The sequence below is a fragment of the Neomonachus schauinslandi genome, chromosome 14 (genome assembly GCF_002201575.2).
Source record: "Neomonachus schauinslandi chromosome 14, ASM220157v2, whole genome shotgun sequence".
Lineage (NCBI taxonomy): Eukaryota > Metazoa > Chordata > Mammalia > Carnivora > Phocidae > Neomonachus > Neomonachus schauinslandi.
The window spans coordinates 50407837-50419977 of NC_058416.1; the positions used below are offsets into that span (position 1 = coordinate 50407837).

The window sequence follows — 12141 nt, forward strand, 5'->3', positions numbered from 1 at the left end:
TGAGGGAATGATGTTTTGCATCAAGCTTGTTTACCGAAAAAGCTTACTATAGGCTGGTTCTTATGCTAAGTAGTGGCTAGAAATGAGTAGAATGAGAATATAAGACTTTTCTAATCAGATTTATTATTATTTATACTAGGAATTTATGAAGATGCTGTGTGCAAACATGTCCTTTCATATGGTTAAAAAAAAATCAGTAAGAGTAGGGGATGGGGATAGAGGAGGTATAGGGCAATGGGGGAGGGCTACATAGCCATAAAAGGAAAAGTGAACTCATGGAAACTACATGTAGGATGCGTAGCTAGGCCAAAAGGAAAGTGGTGAAAATATCCTTACCCTAGGGAACTGAGTCCTGTCTATGCCAGGTATTTGCTAATGTTGTGAAACTATCTGCAAATTCAAACTCTCAGTAAATATACTAGACATATTTCTCCTGTTTGGATACAAAACTCACCTTTTCAAGGGCTAAAGCATTCTTTAATTTGAGTGTTGATTGAGGTTTCAAGGCTTGAAACTTCAGCAAGGACAGATGTGTCAAGTGACCAGAAAAAACAATTCAGGCAAGTATTAGTTTGACTTGTAGCTAGGATTCACCATTTCAGACCAAAAGTCATGTTTTCATATCTTAAGGACAAACAGGACAAAAAGCAATTAATACATTAGGGGATTGAAATTCAAGGTCTCTGATCATTTTCAACAAATATTTTCAAATAGCCTGTGCTGGGTAGGTGGAGGCATAGCCCCAGAGGGATGCCTTCTGTCCCTCCCGCTCTCAGAGGACGTAGGAGAAACCTACCACTGGGAAGATTTCAGTGGTTGCATTAGCTTTTCTAACTAGATGTGATTCCAATCTAGTCTAGTCTACACCAGTCTTTGCTTCCACAGCCAGGAAAGAAACTTTGCTGCCTAGGAATTCTACTAGGTCTGGTGAACGTTGTGGGGACAGGGCGGGGTTGCCTGAAAGGGTACTTGAAATTCCTTTGCGTTATCTGTTAATTGAAAGGAAGTTCTAACTTTTGGGTCCCTTCTTCATTCCCTCCCTTTTCTCCCCTGTCGTTTTCAGTTATATACAGGATATCTGACTGTTTCTCTCGCTCTTAACTTCAGTCGCCTTAGGAGGATGTAAACATCTCTTTGGGAGAGAACCAGGGTGAGATCAGGATAAAATTGGAAGGCTCTCCCCCTTGTCGTGCCCTGCCCTGTCCTGCCCCGGTTCTCCTTTCACTCTCCCTCCTCTTTCCCCTTCTCCCAGAAAGGATGCGTTGGGTGAACACTCCTCGAAGGCCCCAGGCCTCGCTTTAAGCCAGATCGTGTCTGCATTTGCAATGAACTAGTCCGTACCAGATGCGGTTTCCTAAGTGGCCTCGGCCGGGACACCTCGTCAGTGCTGGTCAGGATGGCTCCGGGCCTTTCCAGCTCCACATTTCTACCTGATGCACCCCTCTTCTTCGTCGCTCCCCAGACAAAAATGCTCCCCGAAAGCAGCGGCAGTTAACATTCTGATTAGAATGTTCCTCGACATTAACAGCAAATTACTACTCTCAGGGAGGACTTGGGGGGTAGTTTTGGTCTTTGAGACATCCGTTGCCCGGTATTTGCCTCCATCCAATAGAAAGCAGGAGGAGCCTACGCTCACGCGGGAGGATTTGGCGAGGTGGGGATGCAACCACAGACTCTCGCAGTTTTGTTGGAGTCCGGTCCTCAGCTTCTAGTTCCTCCCCTTCCGCAGCCTTCCCGGTATCCCCCGGGCTCAAGGGCCAGGGCCAGAACTTTTGAGAATAGGAAAGCTTCTTTACTCAAAGGACGCCAAAGTCGCCTAATCAGAGACCGTCAGTGGCTCGAAAGATCCGTGGGACCGTCCTGTCCCTGACTCGATTCCCCCAGGCAGCTGTGGGTCGCGGCTGGGCAGGTCTTTAGATTATGCCCAGCAACGGTTGGGTCTTGGAAGCTTGATTTTCTGGAGGTCAGTGACTAAGAATCTCCAAATGATTTCTTTGCTTAGTCTTTCGTGAATGGGTTCAGGCCTCAAGGCCCTCAGTTATGGAGTGCTGGGCCCCGAGTTCCGCGCCAAGTTAGGTCCTGAGTGCCTAAGCTGAGCAGAGTGGAAGTGGCACAGCCCTTGCAAACTAGGGCAACAGTTAAGATTCTGGCGGGCCCCGGAGCCAGTAGTTCCGTCACCCACCCCACAAAGTTAATGTTGTTTGTGGTTTTCTTTTTGATAGGCCGTGAAGTCAACATTCTCCCCACATGGTGGCTCCCTTTACTAAAGTTGAGTAGTGAATTTGTACAGGGAGTCTTGTTGGAAATTTTCAAATGTTTCTACAGATTGAACTCATTTCAGAATTCGCGTGGGTGGGAAGAGTAAGGATTTTTTAATCGGGTTCACCTTTGACGCGAAGCAAGGCGGAAGACAGGAAAGTCACAGTCGGTAATAGCTTTGGGCGCTTTAGTAAGAAAGATGTCTCTACTTGATTATCCGGTTGGTCGTGTTCACCGCAGGCTCTTTGTGTGAGAATTTACTCCAGAGGCAGAGCTGAACACGGAACACATGCATGTAAATACTCCAACATAAATATGCGAACACATGCACTGGAGACAAAGAGATACATCCCCACATAGATGTGGTTATTGCAGGCAGGTAATCTGCAGCATCCCCAGGAATAAACTAAGAAGCAGCGAGTAGCTTCTGGTCATTAATGCCCAGGAATGAGCAAAACTTTGTCTTCTTGAAGGAAATATTAGATCTTAAAAAAGAAAGTAAGAAAGGCATTCCGAATGAGAAACATTATAATTTTGTCTTAGGAAAAGCATGCAGAACTAATATAGCTTATTTAAATGTTAGCTCCAAATTATAATAGGAAATACTCCCATTAAATTGCCATTTCCTCTAAGTTTTGTTTAAGGTCCAAATAATTAAAATGCACACTAATGGTTATTGATGGTTCTATTTCCTTTGAGCAATAAATAGACTTGATTTTCTCTTACTGGAGTAGAAATTTAGGAATCTTCTTAAATTGCCCAGGGGCTTGAAAGCCTCCGGGTGGCTGTAGTCTTCTCTTATTGCTTTCCCACGTCATTTTCAGCTAAAAAAATTTTTTAACGGTTCCCAATGGAGGGATTCCCGTTAGAAACCCTCAGCAAGTGAACTTGTACTGGGAATCCTCACACTTTCCCAGTCTGTCTGTATTTCCCCAAACAGAACTCAAGTTGTAAATAAAGGGGAATAACGTATTTCTCACTACCAAATTCTTAAAATTTCAAGTTTTGTGGAAAATACAATTTCACAATTTCAATCTTTGAAATCAGTAAGAGCCACGGAAAGTGTGAAGGTGTTCAAATAGGCCATCTAGAGATCTAAAAACCAGAACTAACAGGAAACAGAATGCTCTTTACTCAAATGTAGGCAGGGTCTGACTGTTCTCAGCATTAAGGGTATTCATGGACACTGCAAAGGGGGAACGTATCTGAACAGTGGGGAGACTTGGACAGTGAATTGCCACATTAATAGTATCAGTGCCAAATCTTCAGATTTAGAGGCTCTGGTGAAAAATTAAACCAACAGCAATTTTCAATGTTTGTAGCATCTGCAACCAGAATTCAGCACTCAGAGCTTGGACAGCTCCACAGGCCGCGATCGGGTCGCAGCTTTAAGTCTAATCAATCTACTCATAGCCAGACTGTCAATGACAGCCAGACTCATTAGCGATTTACTGAAAATCCTCCAAGACTTCCCTTTAAAAACAAAACGACTTCCACATTTAATTGTCTATCTAAAAGAACATACGCAAGAAATTAGGAGATCTAAATTAAATTTATTAATAGGAGAGCTTGATGGTGCTTAATTCCAGAGACCAGAGCTCTGATTGCTGGGGCTTGATGAAAAGTAAAGAGAAATCGTAGTGACATAATTAAAAACATGACTTTTACCATCCTTGAAATTCTATGAATTCGTTACCCATCTTGAGAAATGGGTAAAATTGAAAACCATCAAAATAACTGCACTTCTTAAAAATTGGATTGTATGAGTGAAAGGTGTTTATGAGAAGTCGATGACTCCGGATCTTATCATCCAAGAGGACAGCACAGAATAGTTAATATGTTCCTTGAGGGACTAGGATGCTGACGTCTTTTTCTGATACCCGATCATTACGTGACTGAAAAAAAAAAAAAAAAAAAGGAAGTCATTCCATGAATAAAAATCGGAGCGCAACAGTGCAACAAAATATTCTGTACTTAAAGGCCACAGGCAGACAGATGTTGACAAGGAAGGCTCTTCTAAAACCACGTTCAGATAGATTTCTGCTAACTGCACATATAAATAGGAGCAGAGGGCCGGTCACCTCTGTAACCACTGGCAGCAGCAGCAGCAGAAGCCGCAGCTTCAGACACAGCCAGAGGGACCTCAGAGCAGAGAAGGCGCTGCCGACTTGCACAACTGCCTGACCAGGCAGTTCCAGCAGACCCCGGCTGAGCTGCGGCCCTCCCTCTTCCTTCTTCTACTTCTTTGACTTTCCCTCTTTTCCTTAATCACTTACTTCTTTCTCCTGGTGGACTTAGGCCACTTTGTCTCCCACCCCCACTTGAGCTCCTCGCCTCCTCTTTCTTCCTTCTCCATCTCTCTCCTCGCCCCCTTCTCTCAGTGTCACGCTTCCTTCTAGTTCTGTGCGTCTGCAAACTTTTGAACAGAATACTGGCCTCAGCAAACAAGTCCTCCAGCTCCTCCTGCTGCTCCTGCTCATTCCTGCGGCTTCTCAGACACTAACGCCAGACGGTGATGCCTCTTGGGTTGTGACTCCAGCGCAGAAACTTGGAGGAGCCCTTTGCCCGCCGTCTTACTTGGCAACAAACCTCTCCTAGCAGCGGTAAGAGTTGAATGGTAAGGGGAAAAATATCTTACCAAACCAAACGACTCCTTTGTTGATTCTTTCACCCCTCAGCATCAGGGTACGAGTTAGCGTTCCTTCGCACCAGGTTTGGCGAGTTATCGGGCACTAGGTATATACATATTTTTTTCTCACTATAGCGAGAGGGAAGTGGCAGGGTGCGCACAGGCTGTCATTAAGCGGTATTCAACACTGGGAGCCGGAGCTTTGCTCTGTCCCTCCCCCGGCTCGGGGAGTTTCCTGGGGTTGGCGGGTGAAAGGCCAGGGGCGTTCTGACAGCTGTGTGCCCTCTTTTCCCTTCTGCGCAGAATGACCATGTGTAGCGGAGCGAGGCTGGCCCTCCTGGTCTACGGGATAATAATGCACAGCAGCGTCTACTGCTCACCTGCCGCCGCAGGACTCCGGTTTCCTGGAATCAGGTAGGTGCTGGCCGCCCGGGCTGAGCTGAGGCTTGGTTTCCCCTAACACTTCCTCCTGGTCGTCCTCCTGCAGTTGCGCGGTCCCGGCTCTGACCATCTCCCCACCGGCTCCCAGTACGCCGCTGTCAGCCTGGGTCCGGCCTCGGGTCCCTGGCCCTGGACCCGGCTCAGCACAAGGTCCGGGCAGGCTCCACTGCGGCTCAGCGCCCCTCCCCCAGCCCAGCCCGCCGCAGCAAAGGGGCCGGGGTAAAGCAAGGGAGCTTCAGCAGGCTAGAGAAACCTCCCCTCCCCCAGCCCCGCCCGCGGGGGGCAGGGCCGGGCCCCGAGCTTGACTTCTTTTCCCTATTCTTAGCTTGAGTTAGGAGAACTTCTCTGGTGCCCGCAGCCAGGTTGGAGGGTTGAGCGTGAAGCTCCCGTGGACTTTGCTTTGTTACAGCTTGTTCTGGACTATCGGGGCGGGGTCTCCCTCTCTCTCCTCTGATCTCCCTTTCGCTTCAATTCGAATTCTTTCCCCTGGAAGAGCTTTCTCTCAAGTGATACATTTTCCAACTGCAATTTGAATCTCAGACTGTCTTGGGGAGGGGGAGTGTTGGCCGGGTATGGTTGAGGAAAAGCGATTTGAGAGAAGAAAGAACAAGAATGAATCTGAAAGGAAGGGGGAGCTTGTTTGGAGGTCTTGAAAGGAAAGGGGAGGAACGGATGAAACGGATGCAAGGCAGGAGGAAGAGAAAGCAGGCAGGCAAGGCAGGACCAGGACAACCCTGCCCGCCCGAGGCTGGAGTAATCCTGGCTTTTTTCTTAACCCCTGGTTTCTAATCGGTTGGCACTGCCAGGTTCCTTACGCAGCCCCAAAGTCCTGGGGTGGTCAGCCTGAGAGTGGAAGCTCCCTTTGCAACGCAGCTTCCGCGCTCCGCTGGGCTCCCGGCTCCCTGCAGCTAGGAGCGCGCTTTCTGCCGGCAAAGCTGCTTCTCGGAGCCGCGCCCAAGAAAGGTCGCCTTTAGGGACCGCTGACCATTGATTTGGCCGGAGAGATGGGTTCTGACTTCAACATTAGGATTCCAGCATCCGGACACGGGGCAGGGATGAAAGTGGCCAGAAAGACCCGGGGACTCTGGGAAGCTGGGCTACAGAAGAGGCGCGTCGCCGACGAAGGGTGGGTGTGGGGCTGACGGAGGCATGTGCTCCTTACCTCTCCACGGATGGAGGAGAGGCGAACAGAATAACGAAGTACGACTCTAAACCCTACTAGAGAGCGCTACTTTCCCTGGCCGCGTTCCGACTCTCTCCAGCGGCCCAAAGCGAGGGGGTTTTGCGTTTTAGCCCATCACTTCCCGTCCTATATCAAGGATAGAGGCGCTAGGCAAGGGCGACTTCGAGACCGCGGCGCTCCTGTTGGCTCTCCGTCCCCTGTTGACCCTTTCCCTTTCCGCCGCCCAACATCCCTAACAGATTAGCGTGAACTATTTATTTAGCGGATTTAAAAGTCCTATTTCACTCCTAGCAATTTTCAAAGTCCCGAGTGCCTGGCACTTTCCTCGGGCGAGGAGCACCAGAGTGCGCGGACATGCCACAGAATGAGCCACGGCCAAACAGGCTAAGTTTAGGGGCATCTATTATTCATGTTCCTGCCAGATCCTCTCCCGCCCAAAATAGAAGCCGGAGGTTCTCCATGACCTACATCTGCGCGGGGAAGGGCTCCCCTGGGCTCAGAGGCTGGTGGGGGTGGCTGGCGGAGTCGGGCGCCGCACACCCCACCCATCCACCCTCCCTCTGTTTCTCTCTGGGCCTCCCTATCGGGTCTTCGCCTTGGCCTGCGTCTTGTCTCTCAGGACCTTTCTCGTCCCCGCCCGTGGCTGCTTGTTTGGGGTGGCTCAGGCGCCAGGCCCGTAGGGAGGTAGATCCTTTTCGATGGCCAGGTGTACCGGGTCGGCACAGACATCTCGGCTTCCCAGGGCCCTGCAAGGGCGACCCTTTATCCGCGAGAGGACGGGTCGGAGAGCAACTTGGAGGGATGGGGAATTTCTCTTGGGTGTACTTTCTTTCGCCTTCCCTCTACCCCCTCCTCCGTCCCGGAAGAAGTGTCAATTCTCCGTGGGGGGACCTTTAGAAAGAAGGAAAATCAGTCGCGAGCCCCTTTCTCTGGGTCCTTGCAGAGCCGGGGAGGGACTTATACTGACCACTCCTTCTACCTCCCCGGCTATCCCCGCAGGCCGGAGGACGAGGCGTACGACGAGGACGGAAACCCGCTGCAGTACTTCTACGACTCTGACCCTCCCGGCGTGGGGAGCCCCGCCTCCGCGCTGCGCGACGCCTACGCACTCTACTACCCCGCAGAGAAGAGGTACCACCCGCGCGGCCTCCGCTACGGCCCGGGACTGAGGTGGCGGGAGGGGTAGGGTGGTGGCCCACCGAATAGGTTGTTTTTCATAAAACCCCTCAAGCCTCTCTTCTCTCTGGCTGGTACCCATGAGAGCGACAGAAAGTTAGTAGCGGGTCGGTCTGTGTGGCCGTAAGGGTCGCGCGGGACCAAAAGGTCTGTGGCCCAAGGAATGGCCGGGAGTGCGCGCCCCAACCAGACTCGATGCCTGCCATCCCTGGAGGACAGCAGGAACTCCCGTTCCTAGCAGTCAGTCGCGGGAACATCCCGAAAGAGTAATTCGCTAGTTTTGTGCCTCCGGAGGGGTTTCCCGTCAGCCTCCCGGAGCGCCGAGGCGCGTGCGTGCCCAGCTGGGGGCCTGGGGCGACCTCTTGGGGACAAAGTCAGTGACCTTGGGCGCTCACTTTGCCTCCCCGTTAGAGATGTCGCCCAAGGGATCCTTAACAAGGCCTACCGCAAAGTACTGGACCAGCTGTCCGCCAGGAAATACCTGCAGACACTCGTGGCCAAGGGCCTGGGGTAAGAGTTTGCGAAAGAGTTAAGCGGCGCAGAACGGCGCGCGAGCTCCGGGGTGGGTGTCCGTGCGAGCGAGCGCGCGCGGGGTGGGCGGTGCCGCTTCTGCGTTCGTGCGTGCGCGTGGGCCCGAGGGTGCGTCTGCGCCGCAGGGTCTTCGGGGCCGGCGGGCGATCACAGGCGAAGGTTCTGATACAGCGCCTTAAGTTTGGCGAGACAGTTCTGAGAGGCAAGAGGCAAGGAGAGGGCAAAGAAACCGGGGAGTTTGATCGTTTTGAATTAAAAAAACAAAGAAAAACCAAATAGTCTCCTTCCCTCCCCTCTCATCTCTCCCAGTCATTGAAAACCTTCGAGCTTCGCGGGACGATTTGCTATAATTTCTTCTAAGCATGATTGTTTTTTTTAAACCATTCTTTTACTGTAAATTCAAATCGAAACCCAACAAATCCTCAAATTTGGGCAGTTAGGGAAACAAACAGTTCTTGCGCGTGCCAGACAAACCCAGAGCACAGGGCTTGCGTGGAGCATCTCTCAGCAGAAGGCAACGTTTTAATAAAGCCCATGGGGAAACAGATTACATTTTTCGCAATGAATAATTCATGTGATGAAAAATATTGCCTACAGCCTGTCGACTTATATTATTATCATCACGTTTTTCAACTTAGCGTGCGGAAGGGGAGGAGTGCTCATGTCTGACTAGGAATTGCAGAATCGATGTAAAACTCCCAGGAAGCAGCCAACGTGGCACTTGGGGCTCTCTGGTTATTTTTTCTGTACCGGGGAGAGGGGTTGGTGGTGGGAGGGGTGAGAGGAACAGTTAGGACAAGTTAGTGCAAAAGCGCGGATGGTCAAATCTCAAAGGGCAGTATTTGGGGACAGGTTAGGCGTGACTCGCGCATGCCTCTGGCCCGGACCTCATCTCGGGTCCCTTCCGTAAGGATTTAGTGCCGGGAAAGCCTCGGTGGGGAGGGAGGAATGAGGGGTTTCCATCACAGCCCTCCCCTCCGGCTGCTTATTGGCAGAGGAAGGCGGCGCGGTGGGCAATGAGAGCCGTGCCTTCCCTGAAGGCTCCCGCGTGGGGTGGGGCCCACCTGCTCCCCGCAGCTATTGAATCTGTGTCTCCCGCCCCGCCACCTCTTCCCGACCCCTTTCCTTGCAGTGGGAACCTAGGCGGCGGCGCGGAGGACGACTCGGAGCCTCTCTCCAAGCGCCACTCAGACGGAATCTTCACCGACAGCTACAGTCGCTACCGGAAACAAATGGCTGTCAAGAAATACTTGGCCGCCGTCCTAGGGAAAAGGTATAAACAAAGGGTTAAAAACAAAGGACGCCGAATAGCGTATTTGTAGCGGTGAGTTACCAGCTACCTTGTGTATACAATCCTGACACAATGACAAGTCACTTTCCCAACTGACTGAACAGTCATCGCTCATGTGTTCTATCCAAACATGTATTTATGTATGAAGTAAAGCCATTAAATGAATATTTTGATAATAATATTGTTTTTTCTTTTTACAAAGCACTAGAGAATGCACAGATATACTTTGTGGACCAATTATTGATATATATATTACAAATATATATATTAAGAATATTTATAGGTATAATAGCAGTTCATACAGAGTGTGCACAAGGATTGAAAATTCGCCTGAGCTGTTTATGTTTTTATATAAAATAAATAGAAAAATAGACAATCATTGTTTTGAATATTACTCCTATTTTTGTAAAATGGAATTAAAAGGATAGTATTTTTATCCACGACAGGCCTGAAGATATTAATACTGACCATTTGCTACTGTACATAACGATGCCCTGCTCCAGGGAGATTTGGAGGTAATGATTTGGGAGAATTGCTGAAGGGCATTCTTTCCTAGCGAGTCTCTGGGGCAGGTTGCTACAGTCCCAGCTGAACTCAACTAGGACTGTCCCCTTTTGTCCCCCTCGCTGGGTGGCAATTCCAATACTTCTGCTTTCTTTGATTCTACTTTTATGTGTACTTGTCTCTCTTCAGACTCTCAGCCCAGAGGAAATTCTCCTGATAAAAACAACAGCTCAATCCAAATTGTGCTTCTCCCCAGAATTCACACCACTCCCTGGGGGAAGTGTTGGGTTGTACAGAGAAGGGAGACTTGGTAGAAAAATCTCCCTTTTTTGTACTTCCAGGAAACTCAATATCCCGAGGTTAGGGCAATTGGAACAGAGTGAAAGAAATGTAGGTATATTGGAAGAGGCAGAGCATAAAGCAGTCAGAGGAGGACCCTGGAGAGGGACTGGTTTGGAGCTGCCCCAGGTCTGGGAGGCTGAGGGTAAGCCGAGTCCCACCATAGGTCCCCTGCTGACTGACTTTGGGCGCTGGATATTGGAAATGGATGCAAAGTACAATGTGTTTTTCTCCAGTGCTGTCAGTGCTTCTCATCTTGTGAAATGACCAGGATGCTCCCCTTTGAACCCGGCTCTGTAGGAGCCACACTTTTGTGATTTTCTGAAGACTCTTTCCCACCCTCTTGCACTGTTGAAGTACCGGTTACCATTTTTCATTCATTTCTCTTAAACTTGTGAATGCTTCTTACTTTTTTTGTTGTCTGATGCAAGCACTTATTGTAAAGTTTAGGAACCCCTGTGTAGTTACCACTAAGTAATTATGCACTAAATATGAACCTTTTGTTTCTTGTTTATTGAGTTTGTAGGTAAAATGTATTTTTCTACATTATGGCTTATTGCTTAGTAAAATTTATTTCATAAAACCAACCTTTGTCATATTAGAATGTGTAGTGTTCACATGTTGCTCAGTTTTTCTAACTGATAAATCATTTAAACCTCATCTTCATATGTATGAGTACTATATTATATTTGTGGTCAAAAGTGAGGTAAGCAAGCTCCAACAGACCTTGAGAACCTCCCCCTTGTATCCTTTCTTGGCTACAGAAAGCATGTCTGTCTGTTTCCTATCAATTCCTTGAACATGTGAGTAATCTCTATAAACAAAAGAACCTTCACCCAGCAACCAGATCAAGCTACAACAGGCAAACCAGCCAAACTCCCAAAATTCAGGCACAGATTCTTTTGGGGAAAAAAAAAAAAGAGAACAAGAAAAGATTAAACATTAGCTTGTAAAGTTTAAAGGACCTTTCTTTTTCCTTTACGGATTTGATTCAGTATGAAGTCATAAATCAAAGAAAACAGAATTGGATTTGCATTCCCAGGCGGGATGGATGCTGCCAGGAGATCACATTGCAAACAGAGAAAGCACAGAGGCATTCGATCTATGCCTGAGTCCTGTGTATGGGATCAATCTTTCTTTAATTCTGCAGTCTCCTCAGGCAATGTGACACGGGATGCAGTTTTGCAGCTTTAGTGCCTTTCTTCGCCTTTTAAATCGCCACGAATCACAGATGGCTATTTAGTGGCCCTACAATGCTGCAACACATCGGCTTGCATTTTAGTCTTAATTATTTGTTTCTTGGATAATGGGCAGAGTTTTCTGTATTTGTGTCAGCTGTTAGTGGTGAAATAGGGCTCTAGTTAACCTTTTATTTATGAAGTCTAATTTAGTGTTCCCGTGGCTAGTTGCAAGCATTTACAGTGATCACCCAGTTTAATCTTTTGTATACTTTTTAGAAATGCCAAGAGCCTTACTAACCTGGAGCAGATTTATGATATAGTGATAATTTAGGTAGATGTTAGTCTTGGAGCTCTTATTTTGTGTGCAACTGATTATAAAAACATCTTAACCAAGTATTATTACACACATGATATCTATAACTAGGACTTTGATAACTGTTATATAAAGTGTGTAAAATTTGTATGAATAAATTTTTGTAAACAATGCAACTTCGTCTAATGTTTGGAGAAAAAAGACATTTAGGAAATAACTAAAATCTCTTAAAGAATTATATTTTCTTTAGCAATCATAAGATCTTTCATGTCTGGAATATATAAGCATCCATGT

The 12141-nt window shown here is 48.2% G+C and overlaps 1 protein-coding gene across 1 annotated transcript; it reads left to right on the forward strand.

Moving 5' to 3' along the window:
- Positions 1 to 3901: 3901 nt before the first annotated feature.
- Positions 3902 to 12141, forward strand: ADCYAP1 (adenylate cyclase activating polypeptide 1). The gene is made up of 5 exons (XM_021686232.1): positions 3902 to 4862; positions 5192 to 5302; positions 7512 to 7643; positions 8100 to 8198; positions 9352 to 12141. Exons 2-5 carry the CDS (start codon positions 5193 to 5195, stop codon positions 9539 to 9541), a joined length of 531 nt encoding a protein of 176 aa, XP_021541907.1. The 5' UTR covers positions 3902 to 4862; position 5192; the 3' UTR covers positions 9542 to 12141.

Coding starts and splice junctions, on each gene's coding strand:
- ADCYAP1 (XM_021686232.1), top strand. CDS start 5,193: ATGACCATGTGTAGCGGAGCGAGGCTGGCCCTCCTGGTCTACGGGATA. Junction 5,303..7,511: donor CTCCGGTTTCCTGGAATCAG/GTAGGTGCTGGC, acceptor CTATCCCCGCAG/GCCGGAGGACGAGGCGTACG. Junction 7,644..8,099: donor TACTACCCCGCAGAGAAGAG/GTACCACCCGCG, acceptor CCTCCCCGTTAG/AGATGTCGCCCAAGGGATCC.